The following is a 21753-nucleotide window of genomic DNA, read 5'->3' as shown; positions in this document are numbered from 1 at the left end:
GTGGAGTTAGAGCGCCGATTCGGGGATCGATTGTCGCGTCCCGACGGGACGCGATAAATCGATCCCCGAGAGGTCGATTTCTACCCGCCGATTCAGGCGGGTAGTATAGACCAGACCTAAGTGAAGTCAGCTAAGCCAGCACTAAAACTATTCCTGTATTTAACTCTCCTCAGGCTTGTGAGAGCTGCTCTCAGAAGTGATCAGACCCTCAATGGAGAGGAGACCAGCCATGTGGTTTGAAGTGCTGCTTTAGTGTGGGGTGGGAGTGAAATGGCTTACAAATATGAGAGAGAAAAAGCTCATTTGCTTTTTTTCCCCAGACAAACAATAACAGGGAGGCACAGCAGTGTAATTCCATCACTAATGAAGCCAGCTGTAAGGCCCCCTCAAGCATTGTATGCTCTTAACTTGAAAATAAAAAAGAAAGTTGCTACTGTGTGTTGACATCTTAGAGGAAATATCACCAAATGAATTGGGGTTATGAGAATATGCACAACCCCTTCTGGCTGTGGCCGCCTGTCATCCCTCTTATGCCATTGAGCCGAGGAGCTAAAAGTATTGGTTTGAGGGGCGATGGCTATGAATCTTTGTCCCTCTAAATGTACAGCATGAATAGCACCTTATGAACTTCATACAGCATAATGGTCTCACTAATGGAAGGTTCAAGTCTCTGGCACAGTGGATATTAAAGAGTCCATTCAGTAATCTATAATCATGTTTAGCATGACGTTTCTTCTCACTGAGCTAAAGTGTGAGAAATAAGCTTCATGCAATGCCCTGAAATTTTACCCTGCCCTCGGAGCAGAGAGTATTATAAATCTCACACAGCAGTGAGTGGGGAAGGGCGAGGTTGTGATTTCTGAACAGGCATGACTCCTTGGAAGTGAACAGTCCCTGGATTCGCAGACACAGGCCCTGATCCAGGAAAATACTTAAGCACATGCCTATGTCCCCTTAACTTCAGTAGGATTCAAGCATGTGTTTAAAGTTAACCATATGCTTAAATGTTCTGACCAAAGAAGCTTTTCTGAATCCGGGTCAGCCAGAAATCAAAGTGAAAAACGAGAAACAAACAAAAGCAGATGATGGGGAAACTAGCAGGTGAGTAGGAATTGGCATTGAGGAGCCATTTAGGGAGACCAGCTACAATGAAAAGATGTCACTCTTACTTTTCAATGTGTTTTATCAGCACATTGCTTAGCTTTGCTATAAAACCTGCACTGGCAAACATGAAGTCGGCACCGTCAGGCTGCGTTAATAGTTATTTTTTGTTTCTCGTTTCTATGGTTTCAGTAAATTGCTGAATAAAACAATTTACTTCTGCACACCCTTCTGGCACTTTGGAAGCAAAGTGGAATAAAACATACAACTTCTTTTGTTGTTGTTGTCAGTATCGAAGAGTATGATGCTATTTTTGATGTGATTAATGTATCACTGGTTCACAATTGTCCTGTAACTCTAGAAGTCTGGCTGGGAGCTTAAGTCAGATACCTTACTACTTGTTTTATCCTGGGAAAACGGTTCAGGAAGCTGATTTAATTTGTATTGACCACCCACTGGAGATGTGATCAGATGCGGTAATGGCACACAGCCTCCCTAAATGGTGTCCAGTTCCTTGCTAGCCAGCTGCAAAGATTTCCTGCCTGTGAAATTAAACTGCATCCTGAAGAAACATGCCTCTGTACTTTTTTTTTTCTTAAACATTAACTATTTAGGCCTCAATCCTGCAAAGAATTACTCATTGCAGCTACTCACATATGTAAAATTAACATGTGTAAGTTTTTGCAGGCTCAAAGCCTTAGAGTTTAAGGATATATTTGCTCTTACTACATTGGAACAGGTTTTTCGAGGCAACGGTTTGTGAAGCACTACCCTGACAAACCTTTCTGTATTTACACATCCGAGTCACCCTTGTTCTGTCAAAGGGGGGTGCCCATTGTTCTGATGGAGGTTGAGGTTAGAGAGAGTCCAGCTAGTGTAGAATCCATCCATACATTAATCTGTTAAATTTAGTAACTATCAGTAGCCTAGTTGCTCTCAGGATGTAGAATCTGTTCCATTTAAAAAAAAAAAATTGTTCTCTTCATTTGTTCTCTTCCAATTCAGCGCACACTACTGCTCAGTACAGTAGTGTTTGCTGACCCCAGCAATTCCTGTCTTGTAAATTCATGTCTTTTAATCTTAATTACGACTGAGAGACACTGCATACCTGCAGCAGGCCAGTATTTAAGGATAAGATATCAGGGAGGCATTGTCATTAATGACACAGTAATAATCAAGGGGTGAGGCATGTTGGGATGACTTCTTGTCCTTTGAACAAGTAGCCTTCAGGACTTTATGGGAATGTCCTGTTAAAATGTAGCTGGCAGAAACAAACTACAGCAGTGCAACAATTTCTTGATTTTTTTGGTACGGGGTGACCAGACATTGCTCACTGAGGGTCATGTTGTTAACTTGCTTTGAGAGATAAAGAGCCACCTCTTTGGGCTTCTGAAATACTGACTGATGCTTGTGGTATGAAAGTGGAGTTTTAGTACGATATTGGTTGTCTGGAGCTTTGAAAGTCATAAATGATTTAGACAGAAAATAGCTAGTGCTATGGATGAGATTAAGGGGCTGGATTTATGGCTTCTGTAGAACCTCTCTGTATTAACTGCCATAAAAGTGATACCTGCACTTGCTTGGCAAATAAAATTTGGATTTAACAGCTAAAAATAGCAAATTATGATGCTGAAAAAATTAGGCAAATCCCGGGTTTCAGAGTGGACATTTATCCTCAGCTGGCTCAGTAGCATGTGAGACCATCTTAATAATAGTCAGGATAGGATAGGCTGTTTTGAGGCAATAAGGTTTCCTTAGGCCACTTACTTTGGCTGAGATAAAACACCGCCATAAATGTAAAAATGTTTGTCTTATTTGAGAAAGAAACTTTGAAGTGGTGGGCATGATACTAGTAAGTATTGGGTATCTTTTATTGATTTTTCATTTTATTTTACCCAGCTTAATCTTTAATAGAGAGCTGCTGGACCGGTGAAGACTGCAGATCCTTGCAGGAGGTCCTCTGTCTTGGTCTCAGCAAAAGGCTGCTTGTATGAAGTTGTCTGTATTCTGCGTTGGCGGCCCCTTTTGGGCCACAGGGGAAGGAAGCCACAGTCTGGAATCTAGATCTCCATGGGCAGTCTTTGGCCCATTGGCCATATTTTGGACATTTAATTCCAGCAGATCTATAAATGTACCTCTTTGATTTTAAAACATAAATAAATAAGGTGACACGTTCTGATTTTCTTTGGTGGTGGTTGATTCTCAAATCCCACTTCACCCACTGTACCATGTATCTTGTCATTGTGTGTATTGACTGTTCTTATGCATCTTTCTCCAGTTTTAATCCTTGGCTTTTTCCCATGGGCTTGCTGGTTCAGTGTCTAGGATACTAGTCTAGGTCTTGGGAGACCTGGGTTTGATTCCCTGCTCTGTCACAAGCTTCCAGTGTGACCTTGGCTAAGTTACTTAACTTCTCTGTGCCTCTATCCCCCACCTGCGCAATGGGGATAATAGCACTGCACTACCTCATTATGTGAAATAAAGCGCTTTGAGATCTGCTGATGAAAAGCACTATATAAGAGCCTGGTGGTGACCTTGAGTAATTCACTTCTCCACTCTGTGATTCTATTCTTCTGGAATTTTTATACTGCCTTCATCACTGTAGTATGTGAGTACTTTCCAGTCATGCATTAAGTGATGGGAATAACATCTGCCATATGTTCGTTGTTTTTTCTCCTCATCTCCCCAGGGGGAGAATTACGTGCTCAGTGTAGTTTTTGTTTTGTAGGGATTTTTTTAAAAAACGTCTCCATGCTGCTTTTTGTTTGTATTGGAAAAGGCAGGTCAAAGAAATGTGCCTTGCACATGGAACGGGACATTGTGAGGGTTCAGTTGGTCCTTAGTTCCTGCTTCAGTTTTCCTGTCTGTAAACTGGAGGTAACATAACCTTACCTCCCTCAGAAGGGTGTTGAGCGGATTAATTATGGTTCATAAAGTGCTTTGAAGCTGTAAACTTCTGTATTAGTGCAGCAGTTGTTATTGATTGTAATAGCCCATGAAGCACTTGGAATATGGGACTTGTGTATTAAAGGTTTCACAAAAGTAAATTACACCTTGTTGCTATGGTAGCATTTTGCTTCCTTGTCTCTGGATGCAGCAGGATGAAAACTTAACCCTTGGAACTGTAGTTACCCAATTTACTGCATGGTTATGAAATGTATTTTGTCAATATTTTTAACTGGGAAAATGATATACTTAGGGGCAGATGCGCAGCTCACGTAAATTATCTTAGCTGCACTGATTTTAGCTGAGGCTTTGTCCCGTAAACTCTGCCACAAATAGTACAGGCCCCAATCCTGCCATCAGATCTGTGCTGGTGGACTTTTGGGTCTCTGCAGGGACCCACTGCAACCACTAAGCTCTAACACTTTTAACAGCTTCTTGTAATTTACATTTTCACTGGCACATAGTCACATCCCCTGGCGGGTGGGCACAGTATGAAAACCTTGTTAGGTAGACAGAGGGAACAAACGGGTTTTATGTAGGTCTTTTAGAGTTGTTAAAGCAAATTTAGCCCTGGTATAACATTACTGGCCTGATCTACACTAGAAAATTAGGTTGGTTTAACTACGTTAGTCAGGGGAGTGAAAAATCCACACCCTTGACCAGCATAATTAAACTGACCCTAAGATCCTGTGTAGACAGGCTAGGTCAGTGATTCTCAAACTTTTGTACTGGTGTTCTCTTTCAAATAGCAAGCCTCTGAGTGTGACCCCCCCCTTGTAAATGAAAAACACTTGTTTATATATTTAACACCATTGAAAATGCTGGAGGCAAAGCGGGGTTTGTGGTGGAGGCTGACAGCTCGCGACCCCCCATGTAATAACCTTGTGACCCCCTGAGGGGTCCTGACCCCCAGTTTGAGAACCTCTGGGCTAGGTCGACATAAGAATTCTTCTGTCGACCTAGCTACTGCCTCTCGGGGAGGTGGATTACCTACACCAATGAGAGAACCCCTCCCATTGGCGTAGATTTTGTGTACACTGAAGTTGGAGGAATAATACCAGGGGTGAACTTGTTTCACTCTGTTTTTAAACTGTTCCATGCTAAAGCTTAAAATAAAAATAACTGGGCATCCTTTATTTACACCCACGTATTACACAAGGGAAGACTAGCAGCAAAGAAAGCAGTGCCTCCCTTTGCTTCTGCTAGGAGTGTCATTTTACGCCCCTGATCAAAGTGATCTGATGTGGTGCTTTTCTCTCTCTATGCAGGGCAAGAGCTGGATTGTGAAACGGAGTTATGAAGATTTCAGAGTCCTCGATAAACATCTCCACCTGTGTATCTATGATCGGCGTTTCTCTCAGCTCTCAGAGCTACCCCGCTCCGATGCCCTGAAGGACAGTCCAGAGGTAAAATGTGAACCCCGTTAGCAGAGAAAGCTCTGATCAGACTCGGAACTACTACAAATGAACAGGATGGTTTGGGTTTTCTTCACAGCTTTTAAAAAGCTAAAGTTTTTGGATTCTGAATTAGATTTTGGGAGTTGATTAGAAAAGTAATTGGAACAGCACATTCCTCCTCACCTTAGCAAAGGAAAGTGCTTTGCAAATTAGTATAAATGACTGCATTGCTAAATGCAGAATGGTTATGGAGAATGCAAAGAAAGGAAAATCAGACTTTTAATCTATGCTGTACTGTCAATTACTTAGATCAGAATTTTACTGTATGTTTGGAAACATTTTCAATGACATGAATATTTGCTGACTTAACTTCAACAGTGATGATTTGCTAGGAATATTGAGTGGTTAAAGCGCTGTAATGTTTTAAAGGAGGAAATAGTATTTGGGATAGTAAATTTATATCTATAAACCACAAATTGCTTTGGGTTTTATAAAAAAAAAATGTGCTAGTTACCTGTAAAAACTCCTTGGAACTAAAATCTGGTTGGTTAGAATACTTTTACCCTGGCCTTTTGTCAAAGCAGATAGTATTCCTCTTCAGATTTCCAACCTCATACTCAATCTTTGTTTATCATTTCAAGTGTTTGTGTCCAAAATCATCTGCTTGGAGGAAGCAATGCATCACTTTGGAAGATTGGGAGGGGAAAATAATATGTGTAGTTTGCAGGAGGTTATTTGAATCAAACAAGCATAACCAAACATCTCTGTTAAACCTCAGTGTCTGAGTGAAGAGCATGCATTACAGTGATGGACAATGCCTATTGCTTCATTTCACAGGTCACTTTTCCCTTAGGCCTGATGGCTGCAAGCACATGTCCCATTGCAAAGACATGAGTGCAGAAAAATCCTGACTATCAGTGTCAAGAGGCCAATATTGCCTGCCCATAAGCCCTGTGACTGAAAAGGGGGGAAATAAGAAAACTCAAAGCCATTTCAGGCATACAAAGCAAAATCTATTCTATCTGTAAATCTGGATCTATACTCCTTTAAAACCAAATGGGAAGAGAGTGGAGAAAGGGGGGACAATGGGTGAAATCATTGCTCCATTGGAGTCAGTGGTGAGTTTTTGACACTGCGTTCAGCGAGTCTAGGATTTCACCCAATATCTCATCAGGGAACGTACACTGGTTGGTTGATTTTGTATTGGATGCAAGATATTGCTGAAGACAGCGTAAAAATAATAATCTCCTAAATGTGACATGGGAATGGAGCAATTAAACAATAAATAAGTAGAATAACATGCTCCAAGGTTAATTTTGTGGCATTCTCATCCTGTAGGCATTGGCTCCGCTGGCCTTTCAAGACTCATTATTTTCTGCATCAGTTGCTGGCAGTGGAATTTGTACATTTTTTTTAAAGTAATTCCCAGCATTGGGAGGTTAATGTAGGCATTGGGGAGAGGAGGTGGGAATTACACTCTGCCTGTTGCAAGCTTGCCTCATGTAAAATATTGTGGAAATTACTTTAAAAAGGGCTCAGAAACTACATATTTAAAGACCAGTCTATAAAAATACTCTTGGCAGCAATTTGGAGTCAGTAAGAGCCTGGCCTAAGGAAGGATTGGAGGATCTACTATTTGTGATTAATAGTCCTGCAAAATGCCCCATATGGGTTAGACCACTGCTCCCACATAGAGCCCTTTTGACTTTGTTGGGGCTCCATGCAGGCTTAGAAAGGTCCATTGGGTGCAGCCAGCAGAATCCAGGACTGTTATCTGACAGCGTGGCGATACGAAGCCAAATTGTAGTCCCATTGACACTGATGGAGTGTTGACATTAGCTTCAGTGGGATCCAGGTTTTGAGATTTGTGTTTGGACCATTGTCTTTCCAACATACCTGTTGTAGGTTGTATAGCATGATGTTGGATACAAAGTATCTATGTGCACAGGAGATGCTGTGACATCTAACATACTGCCACACCTTGGAATGTGGTTTTGCAAGTGTGTGATGTCTCTCATTCTTTCTGATTTATTTTTATTTCAAATTAAACAGCTAAAACAGATGTTTTGGGTCAACAGTGTTTTATTTGGTCTTGGAGACTCCAGGCTGTCATGGAATTTCTTAATACTATCTCCATAGCTTAGATCAAAGTGACCCAACGAGGTCTTCTTTGGTGAAAGTCATTTTACATCGTCGTAAGGGCCAGTACTAAGGATGTTTTTTAAGCCCTCATTTATTGTTTGAAAAATGAATGTTTCACCACTCTGGCTTGCCACGTTCCAAAGCACTTTACATCTGTGGGGAAATGGCAGCCTCTGTTTTGTTTTACTCAATGGTTCTCAGATGCGTTGGATTGTCATAATTGAAATAATCTGTTTGGATGTGAAATGCATAGCAAACAGAGGACTTCAGGGCTTAAAATATTTTGGCGTTGGTAATTATTCTTCACTGAGAAACCTTTCTCCTCTTACATATATAGAAATGTGTAATTCCTGGAACAATATTTGCACTGATTTCTCTCCTTCTCCAAACCTTAGAATCCCATTGTATTAGGAACTAAATCAGTATCAGTGCAAACGGCTCATACCTCCCTCACCAGTTCATTTGCCAACAACTATGCCAGCTTGAAGAAAGGGGCTCCGCTTTTGTATATCAGCAGAATAATTATACTTGTTCTTTCTTTTCCTCTGCAGCTTGTCACCCAGATGCTGATGGCTTACCTGTCACGGCTCTCAGCCATCGCAGGCAACAAGATCAACTGTGGGCCTGCCCTCACATGGATGGAGGTAGGGTGCAGTGCACAGCACTGCTTTTCATGTCAACCACCCCATTCTCCGCAGCCTGCCTCTTGCGTAGTCCTTATACCTGTGCAAAGTGAGTGGAGAGAAGCTGTGTCGTCCAACTTTGTGGAATCACATCCCGGTAACATTTGACACCCACTTTGCACAAGTGGTGAGGACTGCACAAGGCAGGGGAGAATCAGACCCCATGTTAAGGATCAGGGATTTTTTCCTCCTATTCGGATTTTGTCAGCTGAAAGACATGAAAGTCTTACATTGTTTGATTACAAAGTAATAGAAGGTAGCAACTCAGATGATACAGCGATAGGGTCAATGTGCTACCTAGATAAGCCAAGTTCAGCAGTGGACTGAGACTGCAGGTCATAGGCTGCACTAGATGGCACACACCTCTTCCTGCACTCATTTCAGTGGGTATGTATTGCTCTTTAAAAGCTGCGGATGTTGATACCTTCTTTGCTATTTTTGGCTCTCTATTTTTTAAAGACCACTGCATCGAAACAGCCAATATTATCTACTCCGCTTTGCCATCTTTGCTGTTAAATGGCTCAACAGAGCTTGTGTTGTGCGCTCTCAGCGGTCCTGTTTATATACTATGAATTACAGCAGTAGCACTGCTTTCTCTGTTAATTGTTTTGTGCCACCTCGATCACTAGTACTTAAACCACCAGCCTTAGTGGGTAGAGGGAGGAGGAAAGAATGGGATTAAGCGATCAAGACCACCTGCTCCCTTTTGTCAACAGTCAGGCTGAGTAGGGGTGTATGTCCATCTTCCCTGGTGACATTACTATATCACACAGGAAGAACTGTTGTTAGACATCACAAAACTTGAGAAATGTACCAGCTAGCATGTTCATGTAGCTAAATTTTAAATGTTTGTAATTTGGGTGCGTGGATTCTTCTCAAATTCGTCAAAAAAAAAAAAGAAAAGAAAAGAAAACCCTTTAGGTTAAGATGAGGTGTGGCAGATTTTCAGCCCAAAAGGAGAAATGGTCAGCGACTTTTAGAGGTGAATGAAACTGGAGAATTTACTGGAAATTAAGGTTACAACTCAGCAATTATGTGCACTAGTGAAAGTGCTCTAATAAAACTTAAGTTCTCCTGAACGACCTTTCCAAATTAACTGAGACTCTTACAAAATTGCCTTTCAGCTGGCTTTCCAGATGGGGACAATAATCTGAGTTTTAAAAACTGACTGGGAAATGTAGCAGAGGGGAAAAAATCCAGCGGAACCATAATTTCTTACTGGAAGTTCAGACATTATAGAAACTGGCAGAGGAGTAGACTAGATTTTATATTTTCTCTGTAGCTTTGTCATCCTCATTGTCCCTGCTGTCATTAAATTCCCTGCTTGTAAAGCATTTTTGTCATCATTCCGTTATTTTTCTAAGTACTCGAAGAAAACGAATACAATGCCATGACAGAGTGGGGGGAGGCATACACATTCATTGCCATGTTAGTGTTCTACACAAAAAGGCACAAAGACTGCATCCTCAACAATGAATGGATGAGAAGGGGCGATGTGACCTTCTGAAACTTAATTTATTAACTGTCCTTCCTCTTCATTTCTATGTATTCTGTGCCCTACATTGTCCATCCATGCTGTTCTCTTCAGGGGGCCCCTAAGCTGTGCTGTCTTTGTGAATCAGCTTGAAATCCCTGCCACGCATGAGCACCAGTCAAATGTATTCGCAGAGCCACATGTCCTCAGCTGCCTCACAATCTACCGTGCTCTTTGTTGCAGATTGATAACAAGGGGAATCACCTGCTAGTCCATGAAGAATCATCCATTAACGTGCCTGCCATTGCGGCTGCCCATGTTATTAAGAGATACATTGCTCAGGCAGCAGATGAACTGTCCTTTGAGGTAAATAATTAGAGGAACATACATTCCTCATTGTCAAATGTAGAAGAGGAAATGCATCTGGTACGCTCTGTGTGTGTGTGTGTGTGTGTGTGTGTGTGTGTGTGTGTGTGAGAGAGAGAGAGAGAGGGAGTGAACGCAAAATAAGGGGACAGGGTTTCAAAAGAGCTTGGCATGTTGGGTGTATGTTGGGCTCTGCACTCTTTTGAAAATCCAGCCAGACGTGTCCCAGTGGGGCTGCTGGGTGCTGAGCCTTTCTGAAAATTGAGCCCCGATTGTAGGTGTTGATTGCTTGAAAATCTCTCTCTCCATTGGCTCTGCTGCCCATTGAGCTGTGCAAGTATGCTGTGACAGTTTGCTTGTATGCACTATTATGATGATTGGAGCATTGCACACAAATATAAAGGGCAACACCAGTCCCTGCCCACAAGGTGTTTCTCTGATTACAGCTTTAGTTGTGCCACTTTGCAGGTAATACAGATATTTAAGGAGTGTTGGGGGATGTATTCGGATTCACTACTCAGCACTCACTGCTATAAACAAACATAGAGTGAAGAAGATGTAAGTTAAATAGACTGTGTCCCTCTTAAGTTACAGTATATACAATTTAGGGCATAGACTATTTGGCAGTGTTTCAATATTAATAATAGCTGTAAAATGGTTTTCACTAATATAGCACATTCTGTTTATCAGTTTCAAAGCCCTGTACAAGCCAATAATTTAGGTTGGCAACAGCTATTGAGGAAGGTAAGTTTTTGTTACTAGTCTCATTTTGCAGATGGGAAACTGAGGCACAGCACACTTGCAGCTTGGCCAAGTTCACACAGTGAGCAATGTAGAGCTGGGATTAGACTACAGATCTCCAGTCTCCCAGTGTTGTGTTCTGACCCCTAAACCAGGAGACCATGCTCCCTTGCGATATTAAAAAGATTTTTATTGGCTAATAAACATTTTAAAGAAGCTAATTCCCGAGCCAGCCTTTTTTTTGTTTGTTTGTTTGTTTCTGAATAGTAAAGAAATCTGGCTAATTTCTGGCTTCTCTAGTTTCTGGGGAGGTAGTGTTGCCTCGTGGATAGAGCACTGGGTAGGGACTCAGGAGACCCAAATTCTGTTCCCAGCTCTGCCATTAACCTACTGGGTGACCTTGGGCAAGTCACTTCACCGCTCTGTGCTTCAGTTTCCCCACCTGTAAAATAGGAGTAATGATGCTTATCTCTTTGTGAAGCATTTTGAGATCTAGTGATGAAAAACACTATATGGGAGCTACGTTATCATTTATTATAGTATTCAGTGCAGAATTTACTCCGTTTCAGAAAAAAGTATCACACGCTGCGGGACACAAGTCACCCTCCCACCACACTAGTATAAGCATCTAGAATGAGTTCTGCCAGTGTCATTTGCAGCCATTGAAGCATCAGTGCCAACCATTTCTCTGGTTTTGTGTTCGTTCTTTTCGAGAACGGGTCCCAAAGGAATGAGAAAAGCTTCAGAAAGCCTCCTCAGCCACCTTGTCCCCTTTGGTCTCTTCCCATCCTGCTGCAGTAACATCACACTGCCTTATTACTTTGTTAGCTTCCTGATTCAGAGGAGAATGTCTTTGTCAGGTCAGGAGAACTGAGTGCAGTTTTTGACTTTGTGGGCATGAGGGGACGGCAGCAGTGAGAGATGCAAACACGTAGAGTACAAGGGGGAAAACGAGTTCAGCTGTGTGAGAACATTTCCCAAGGGATTTCGTGCTTCGGGCCTTATTTACCACAGTGCACACTGCACTGTTTAATCAGAACACACCTGCACCCATTGGCTACTTTTAAACAACTCCTTATGAATACATTAAAAGGGTGCATCTTGTAGGATTTATAATGCATTAAGTCTCATACTTCAGCGGTAGATTATACAAGGGTAGATACCTCAAGGCAGATAATGGCTTTAGGATTTTATGCAGTGCAGAAGAATGTGCAGTCACTTTAGCAGTGCCCTGTCTGTCTCCAGCTACATTGGGGGTGGTATTAATGTTGCAATTCTTTTCCAGGTGGGAGACATTGTGTCGGTTATTGACATGCCGCCAAAGGAGCTGACCACGTGGTGGAGGGGCAAACATGGATTTCAGGTATGCACCAGGTATTAGTTCTGAGAGAGCGACATGAATGGAGGTTTGAGAATCTATTCTTTGGTGCCTGTAGGATTTACACGGAACTGCCAATGCTGCTGGTATTGCTAATGCCCATGATTTTTGACAGGGCTACACAGTGTGTGTCCCTGTGTTGGCTCCCTGAGTGGGGAAGGTAAGGTGTAAGGTGACTTCCCCACAGTGAGCAGAGACTAGGAACAGTCCAGCTGGGAACGGAGGGATTGTTCCATAGGGGTAGTGGTGCCACCTTCTCGAAAGGGTCCAAGATAAGGATGGAACTATGACCCCATAGTCTCTCCACACTGTCTGGCAGAGCTGGTCTGTCATTGGTGGGGAGTCTACATTGCACCCTTTCAAAGACAATTGGAACTACTCCGCCAGCGCCAGGGGAATCCTGATTGAGTCCTCACATGTTGCCTTGTATTTTCCCATCATTTGGACCAATTAAATCTAGACTCGGAAAAGCAGTGCAGGGTGTCCTACAGGATTCAGAGTGATCCAGTGGATAAAGCATGGGACTGGGAGTCAGGAGACGTGGGTCCTTGCCCCAGCTCTATGTAACAGTGGGCAAGTCATTCAACCAATCAGTGTCCCGGTTTTTGTGTCTGTAACGGAGGTAATGATTTAATCTTGTCTGCCTTTGTAAAGTTGATGAAACATGCTACAGAAGTAATGCTTATTGTTTTGTTACTTTGAGGATGAGTTGTTGCCAGGCAAGTGGATGGGGCCAGATGGCTGATTTTTCTGATCTATGTGACGCTGAGAATTGTGTGCATAGTTACTCTTTGTTGACGGTAGAGCCTCTCGGTTTGTAGGAGAGATTTAGGCTGAATTTTCAAACTCCCCGGGAGTTAGGCATCCAAACCCTCTTGAAACTGAATGGGAGTTGGGTGACTAACACTCTTAGGGTATGTCTATATGAGAAACACTACAGCGGCACAGCTGCAGTGCTGTAGTGTAGATGCTCACTACCGAGATGGAAGGGGTTCTTCCATCATGATCATAAATCCACCTCTCCAAGAGGCAGTAGCTAGGTCAATAGAATAATACTTCCACTGACCTAGCGCTGTCTATACCAGGGCTTAGGTTGGCTTAACCACATCTCTCAGGGCTGTGAGTTTTCCACACTCCTGAGTGACATCGCTAGGTTGATCTACCATTTAGGTGTAGACCAGGCCTTAGACTCCCTTGAAAATTCCACCCTTACAGCAGAACTCCAGCCCTTGCTTTCCAAATGCTGGCACAACACTCCAGTGTGGACTTGCACAATATGAAATTAAGACTATGGGGTATGAAAAAGGAGAGACTTCGAAGGGGAAGAGAACTTGCTTCCCATCTTTTTGTGCTGCCTTCCTTTGAGTTTCATCCTGAAAGCTCCATTTTAAACAGGTGAGTCCTCCATCTTGCAGTTGTTTCACATTGTAAACTGGTGCAGTTCCCCCTTTGCTCTGAACAGAAGGCACACACGCTGAATAGGGTCAAAACTTACCCACTTCCTGAGGTTTGCATTTATTGTTAACTTAAATAACAACAAAATGTAAACACCAGCATAAGATTTCTCCCCAAGCTGGGCAGTTCATTGGGTTTTCCCTGCAAGGCCTTTCTAGTTCACACTGTCCCAGAGAGAGAGACTCTAGTCTAAACCCTCTCATAGGAATGAACAGGACACACCTCATCTAATCTCAGGGAGAATCAGCAAAAGTTCCCATTAGCTGTACACAGAGTTCAAACATCTGACATCAAGCTGACTCAGCAGATAAGCACTGCATCCCCATGAAAGGTCCTGGAAAATACACTCACACTCACTCTCTCTCTCTCTCTCTCTCTCTCACAATTGTGACCATATGCAAAGAGTATTGGTTATGAAAGGCTTAAATGAGTCATGAGTCAGAGACATATGTTTGCAGCTCAGGGCTCCCTTCCACTCCTCTCTCTACCCCATCCCTGCCAAAATCGGAATAAATCATATGGATTCTTATGTAGCACCCAGGTAAAAAGATATACTGCGGAGTAAACCCATGAGAATGGCTTCAGCTGTGTGCACATGCAGTCAGTTCACAGACACGAATAGCGGATCCCAACAGCTGCAGAAATATAGCATTATAGTTAAGGTTGATAGAATTAGGATTTTAATGGCACCTTCTGTCCTCAACATACCCCAGAGCTCTTCACGAAGCAGTGAATTAGACACTGACAGTGGAATTATTAGGCAGGCAAATGCAGCAGCTGTTACACATGCTCAGTAGCTTGCTCACAGCCGTGAAACCGGTTTACTGAGGGATGCAGTTTTCTGTAGGACCAAGCAGGCTTTAGTCTCATCTCTTTGCAATGTGCTGATAGAGATCTTTTATTTCCATCAAACACCATCTGAAATAAACGGTCACAAATCCTATAGCTGTACAAAGAAAAGGATATTTCTTTTTAAGTGTAAGACCTATTGGTATGAGTGTAGGAAAAAACAGTTTATTGAATTAGCACAGCTTTTTGACACTGCTGCCCACTACAGGGAAAAGAGAGGGGAAAAAATCTTATCCTGCTGTTGATATTGTAGGCCTAGAGGTGTGTTATGATCGGTGAAGAGTATTGTTGTAACATGCTACAAAAGAGTGTAGCAAAGCAAAACTGGCATTTGTAGAAGCTATGTTTAAACCATGTAACCTTTCCCATATTTACAGATAAGCAAACACTTTCAGTTTCCCATTTCAAATTAAAAACTCTGGTGAAAATAATGCTAATCTGTGTCCAAGTCATTTTAATTATGCAAATAAATCAGCGGAGATCCGTTGGCTCTTGCCAGTTCATTATGATTCTGTTCCCTGTAGGGTAATCACACTTTTTCAGAGATGTCTCTCTAATCTTACAAACTGTATGAAATACATAGTGATTGATTGTTTATTTCAAACTAAGATTTGCAAACTGGGTTTCACTTTAAATCTCCTTATTTGTTTTTTCAGAAATATTTTTAAGCAAATTGCCATTAGAACTGGTGGTAGCTGTCTTTGATCCCAGAGTCAAAAGGATCATAGAATCAGAGAATATCAGGGTTGGAAGGGACCTCAGGAGGTCATCTAGTCCAACCCCTGCTCAAAGCAGGACCAATCCCCAACTAAATCGTCCCAGCCAGGGCTTTGTCAAGCCTGACCTTAAAAACCTCTAAGGAAGGAGATTCCACCACCTCCCTAGGTAACCCATTCCAGTGCTTCACCACCCTCCTAGTGAAAAAGTTTTTCCTAATATCCAACCTAGACCTCCCCCACTGCAACTTGAGACCATTACTCCTTGTTCTGTCATCTGCTACCACTGAGAACAGTCTAGATCCATCCTCTTTGGAACCCCCTTTCAGGTAGTTGAAGCAGCTATCAAATCCCCTCTCATTCTTCTCTTCTGCAGACTAAACAATCCCAGTTCCCTCAGTCTCTCCTCATAAGTCATGTGCTCCAGCCCCCTAATCATTTTTGTTGCCCTCCGCTGGACTCTTTCCAATTTTTCCACATCCTTCTTGTAGTGTGGGGCCCAAAACTGGACATAGTACTCCAGATGAGGCCTCACCAATGTCGACTAGAGGGGAATGATCACGTCCCTCGATCTGCTGGCAATGCCCCTACTTATACAGCCCAAAATGTCGTTAGCCTTCTTGGCAACAAGGGCATGCTGTCGACTCATATCCAGCTTCTCGTCCACTGTAACCCCTAGGTCCTTTTCTGCAGAACTGCTTCCTAGCCATTCGGTCCCTAGTCTGTAGCAGTGCATGGGATTCTTCCATCCTAAGTGCAGGACTCTGCACTTGTCCTTGTTGAACCTCATCAGATTTCTTTTGGCCCAATCCTCTAATTTGTCTAGGTCCCTCTGTATCCTATCCCTACCCTCCAGCGTATCTACCACTCCTCCCAGTTTAGTGTCATCTGCAAATTTGCTGCGGGTGCAGTCCATGCCATCCTCCAGATCATTAATGAAGATATTGAACAAAACCGGCCCAGGACCGACCCTTGGGGCACTCCGCTTGATACCAGCTGCCAACTAGACACGGAGCCATTGATCACTACCCGTTGAGCCCGATGATTTAGCCAGTTTTCTATCCACCTTATAGTCCATTCATCCAGCCCATACTTCTTTAACTTGCCGGCAAGAATACTGTGGAAGACCGTATCAAAAGCTTTGCTAAAGTCAAGGAATAACATGTCCACCGCTTTCCCCTCATCCACATGATGGTCGATGGTGACTAAACTAAGGAGCCAGCCACCTTCAGTCTTCTCCTGCGATATACTCGATGGCTTTGATTTTTAAAATAGCTAAACCCATTACGTGTTCCAGAGACGGGCAGTTTTTTTGAAGGAGTCTTTACGCTGACTCTAAAGAGGGTGGTCTTCCCTGGCTGATCCTACTGCAGTGAACGCACACTGGATAGGGACTAAACATTGGGCTTGTTTCTATAGAGTAGTAAGTAACAAGAACCTAGTCCAGCCCAATGAGACTACTCATGTACTTTAAGGGCTGGTCTACACTGGGGGGGCAATGTAAGATACGCAACTTCAGCTACGGCAATAGTGTAGCTGAAGTCAACGTATCTTATTTCGACTTACCTCGGGTCCTCATGGCATGGGATCGACGGCCGCGGCTCCCCTGTCGACTCCACTACCGCCGCTTGCCCTGGTGGAGTTCCGGAGTCGACGGGAGCACGTTTGGGGATCGATATATCGTGTCTAGACGAGACACGATATATCGATCCCCGATAGATCGATTACTACCCGCCGATCCGGCGAGTAGGCTGGATGTACCCTAAGTTAAGCATGTGCTTAAATGCTTTATTGGATCAGGCCCTGTTGTTTAGCCCCTGGCAGATCAAGCTCTGACTTCTTTCTGGGGTTTTCTTTATTATTGTGGCTGTATGTAAGGTTGCACTCTTGTTTAGTTGCATAAACATGTTGTCTGTCTTTACTGAATTGATCTTGTTTCCCTTGATTGTTCTCTCTTTCTCTAGGCTATAAGGGTTTTTCTTATTACAATAGTTTTTCTTGTCCTTCTGCTAGTCATTTGTACCAGGACAAAATGAGAAATCTAAAGTGAATACAGAGGAGTTGGTTTAAAGGTTCTGGGAAAAAGGAAGGTGTTGTGTAGGTAAGGAAAGAGATTATGGAACTAAGAAGCTGCAGAAATGACCTGTGAACACATCAGGAAGGAGAAGGAAGAATAATAATTATAAAATGGGAAAGACTCTAAAATGTAGTTGTCTTGAGGATAAGAGAACCTGGATGAGACAGAAATGTTGAGGAAGCGAAGCAGAATAAGATGAAATTTCAAGGGTAGCATGAGTCAGTTGCACTTGAATGATGATCAATAGCAGGCAGAGTTATGTGATGTGTTAAATTTCTCTTTGCTCCATCTGAGCATTGCATCGCTCCTGCATGTCTTGTACCACTACTTCTGTGTTAAACATTCCACTCACACATTAAGGAATCTGGAAGAAACTAGCTCATGATTCACGTGCACAAAAAGATCAGCTACGTTGCACCGTGTCTGGAAATTTTTAAAGGGAAAGTCCAGATTGACCGTGTGTGCATTTGCGTGCAAATAACGTCTGCAAAGTTACGTCATGTCTGGCGGAAGAGTCAACAGTCACAGGATGAAGATAAGATCAGAAATAAGATCACAGGCAGTTAGGAGTAATTTCAGGAGTGAGGGAGCTGCTTCCACATGCTCCCCCTGAATATCATAAGGCAAGTGTCAAGTTTTTATTACTTCACTTGAGGTGGCTAATTCCTTCCACTCCCTAGTCCCCATCCTGAAAGCTTATACTGTAGGTGAATTTTCATGTTTGACAAGGGATGTCATGTTTCATTCGTGCGAGAATTATACCTAAATACAGTGTCACATCAATCCCAGACTGAGCTGCCATGGGGCAGTTGTGGAGAAGATTGTCTTAGAGCTTAGAAGCCCCCATCTAGCAAATGGACTCTTGTTAGAACCACTTTCCAGGCCTGGGTGTAACAAGACAGGGTAAGCAGAGCAGAGTAGCCAAAGACCAGGCTGACTGGATTATTCATTGCAAACTGTCAGATTTCACAGTGAATTTTTACATTCCCACTGAGTAACTGCATATTTTTGTCCAAGGGGAGCCTTCCAGATGGTATATACTCATTCGCACAACATCCAAGTCCCTTCCACATAATAAACCTTTCCCCCTTGTCATTCATGTGAAGAAAACTAGTCACACAGATGTTTATGTAAAAGCAAATATGAAAGAATACAAACGTGGTTGGATTGAATCACGGGTCAGATTTAGGAACATGTTTGGGAACTCATCTTTCTGGTTTTCACTCCACTCCAGTGAAATGGATCCATAAGGAACCCATGACTTGGGGGGGGAAAAAAAGTCTCCAAATGTCTGCACTTCCATTGTAGCAGCATCTTTCCTGATTAGATGGCAAAGATGCTCTAGTGTCTGTGATGCAACCCACCTCCACCCGTGGAACAAGGCGACCACGTAGTGTTTGCTTTTAAGACAGAAAATGATGTAAAGTGGAGTTTTTAATGACATTTTCACTGATCTTTATGTTCACGTGTCCTTAATGAATCCCACCACATTCACTATAAGATTATTCCCCAAACACAATCTCCTCCTTATTAAGTGTCACCCTCCTCAATCTCTTCAGTGTGGTGTTTTCCTTCCTTGCTTCCTTTTCTTCATCCTCTGTTCTTTCAGTCTTCCACTCCCTCCCCACAGTCCTCAAGAACTAAAACCCTGGAAACAATCATTTCTCTTTGCCACTTTTGAGATGCAGTGGCACATTTTGCCATTCTTGATAAGATCTCTGTTGAAAGACAGACCCATGAACCCTTGGCCTTTCAAATGTCCCCTCCAACCTGTATTCCGTACGGAGCACAGTTAACATTTGCTGATTTAAATCCTAATCCTGTTTGGGATTTCAAGAATGTATAGCATTCCCCCCAAAGACCCATAGATCTGCCTTAGATTGGTCAGGCTATTAGTTGAGAGTGTTTTTCTTTGTGCATAATTTTGCAGTGTAGAAGTTTTCAGAGTAAAATAAAATGTTTGAATGCGAGAGAGCAAAGCACGTTTATGTGAACTGAGCACAGGTTTGCAAACTCAAGTCTTTAAAGGAAAAATTGAATTCTAGCTTCCGTTTGTTGCTTTGGGAACCCAGTGCTGGAGGCAACCATCTGGCTAGAGAGAGACTTCACTCGTGACACAGGCGTTGTGAAAGAGCCCGCTGGATGCATCTCTAGTGACGACATTTCTCAGCCAGACGGCCACCTCCATCTGCAGGATCTGAGGTGCCTATTGCAATAACATCTTAGACAAAATTGTATCTGAGTTTATTCCTGGAAACAACAAGTTTCCTACACTATGAGCAGTTGTGCTGCTTTGCTGAGTGGAAGGGCTGTGCTTTGCTGAGTGGAAGGGCTGTACTTTACCTGTAAGTATGTGACAAAAGTGTGTGTGTGTGTGTGTGTGTGTGTGTTGGCCATTCCCTCACCTAGCTCTGCGTTTTCTTTCAATGCTGTTGGCATTAGAGTCCCTTGATCCTTGCATGCCAGTAGTATCAAGGCTGGGACTGTGCCTTACCCTTCTGTCAGTGGGGAGATTCTTTGTATCCTCTTTTTCCTGTCTTGCAGCCACGCAGGGCTGAGCACCATGAAGCACAAAGAAAACTCTAGAGGGGAAAAATCTGAGTCCTCATGCTGCTAACTCTGACTTGTGCCAGTAGTCAGTGTCTGGAGTATTTACTATGCAGATTGATGTCCATAATTCTGTTAGAAAATCGGTCCATATTGTCTGTTGTGTATCTGTTGTAGGTTGTGCCTGCCCTGTAGTGCCCCCTGCTGAATTAGTGTGGTGCTGCATGTACTCCATGTCTCAGTTTCCCTCCTCAGGAAGTGCGTAACTCTACTTCAGGCACTCTTGATGCTTGACTTAATAATATTCTCCTTGGGGCTTGTTTATTACGAAACCTCATACAAAAGGTTCCATAACCAAAAGTCCCAAATAAAGGCTTTCTGGAGCCTGCCCTGTAACCTCTGTTCCCAATCACTTCAGGGTTATCTTCGCAGTCGTTATGGCTGTCTTTATGGCAGGAGCCCAGCCCTCCTCTTGAAACTTGGGTAGTTCAAGCAGTTCTTGTCCCTCTCCCTTACCAGGAGTCCCCAGCTCTCCTCCTGGAGCTGGGTTCCAATTTACCTCTATTCCTGTGTCTTCCCCTTACAGCAGGAGCTCCTGCCCACCTCCTGCAGCTGGGTAATTGAAGCAGTTGTTATCCCTCAGCTGGCTCCACTCAGTCCTCAGGCTGGTGACTCAGGACACCTGAGTTGGGGTTGGTCCTGCTTTGAGCAGGGGGTTGGACTAGATGACCTCTTGAGGTCTCTTCCAACCCTGATATTCTATGATTCTATGACACTGCAGGAGCCTTCTCTCACTCCCTTCAGTGTCTGCAGGCATCTGCCCTGCGTGAAGGAGGAGGCAGCATTTACACTTGTCCCCTTGTCCCAACTCATCGCCAGTTGGGAGAGAGGGGAACCTTGCCCCAGGCCTTTAAAGAAGCAATACCAGGGTTTCCTTTCAAACCCTGCTTGCTCCCGGGACTGTTTCCTCTCTCCCAGTATCTACCAGGTCCTTGTATCTATAATCAGACCGTACAACACTTAAAGAGCCAGACCAGGAGGCAGGCTGGCCTGACCTGCAGGCAGTACTTCCCTTAAGGGGCAGATTATGTTCCAGACATGACACTGTGACAAGGTAAAGTAGGATGATTATATATTATAAAGCAACATTTCCAGAAGGCTGATTCGACTTGGGCATTGGTGGTGGTGGTAAATATTGTAGCCAACAAACTCTTTGTGAGTTTTTGTTACTCACAATTTTTTTTGTAATGGTTCATTTTTATAATAGCAATAAGATACATCCAGGCAATGTAATACTGCCCTATATCTGTATGGTAGAGTGGCTGAAGACACAAGGTCTTATGTCTCCCAAAGTCTCCTGTGATACAAGGAAATATGGCAACACCCTGGAATGTCTTAATAATAATTTCTTTATCCTTCTGTAGACCCTTTCACTGAATGCTTTGCAAGCATTAATTAAATGTCAGACCTCGGCTGCAAAGAAAGAATCATTACACCCATTTGAGGAAATCGCTTAGGCACACGCTTAACTATAAGCATGCACTTACGTACCCGCCTTGATTTCCTGAATCAGGGTCTTACAGAGGAGTAAACTGAGACTCCGAGAAGCAAGATAAGTGTATATTTTTTTCATGTAGGTGTTGAAGTACAGCAAAACCTGCAGCAAGTCATTAGTCTAAGGGCTTATCCCAGCATTGTTTTTTCAAGCAAATTTCATGCATGGTGTGAAGGCTCCTAAATTCAGCTTGCGTTGTGGCCTTGAAATGTGATAGAAAATAAAATTGAAGATTGCCTTTAAACCACGGTAGGAATCTGTGCAATAAGTGGTGCTTCTCTGCACCCTGGTTAAGAGTCTACTGTTGTGATGTGGTGTTTGGCATA

The 21753-nt window shown here is 43.1% G+C and overlaps 1 protein-coding gene across 1 annotated transcript in view; it reads left to right on the top strand.

The window, feature by feature from the left end:
- ARHGAP32 (Rho GTPase activating protein 32) overlaps positions 1–21753 on the top strand; it is a 220154-nt gene that overhangs the window by 104090 nt on the left and 94311 nt on the right. Inside the window, exons 5-8 of the mRNA XM_024209610.2 lie at positions 5316–5453; positions 8138–8230; positions 9987–10109; positions 12136–12213. Of these exons, the coding sequence (XP_024065378.2) occupies positions 5316–5453; positions 8138–8230; positions 9987–10109; positions 12136–12213 (432 nt within the window). The remainder of the gene's footprint in view (positions 1–5315; positions 5454–8137; positions 8231–9986; positions 10110–12135; positions 12214–21753) is intronic.

The sequence above is a fragment of the Terrapene carolina genome, unplaced genomic scaffold, assembly GCF_002925995.2.
Source record: "Terrapene carolina triunguis isolate 2854851 unplaced genomic scaffold, T_m_triunguis-2.0 Scaffold374, whole genome shotgun sequence".
NCBI lineage: Eukaryota > Metazoa > Chordata > Testudines > Emydidae > Terrapene > Terrapene triunguis.
Note: the sequence above shows the minus strand (reverse complement) of the source record. Positions and strands in the feature narration are given on the sequence as shown.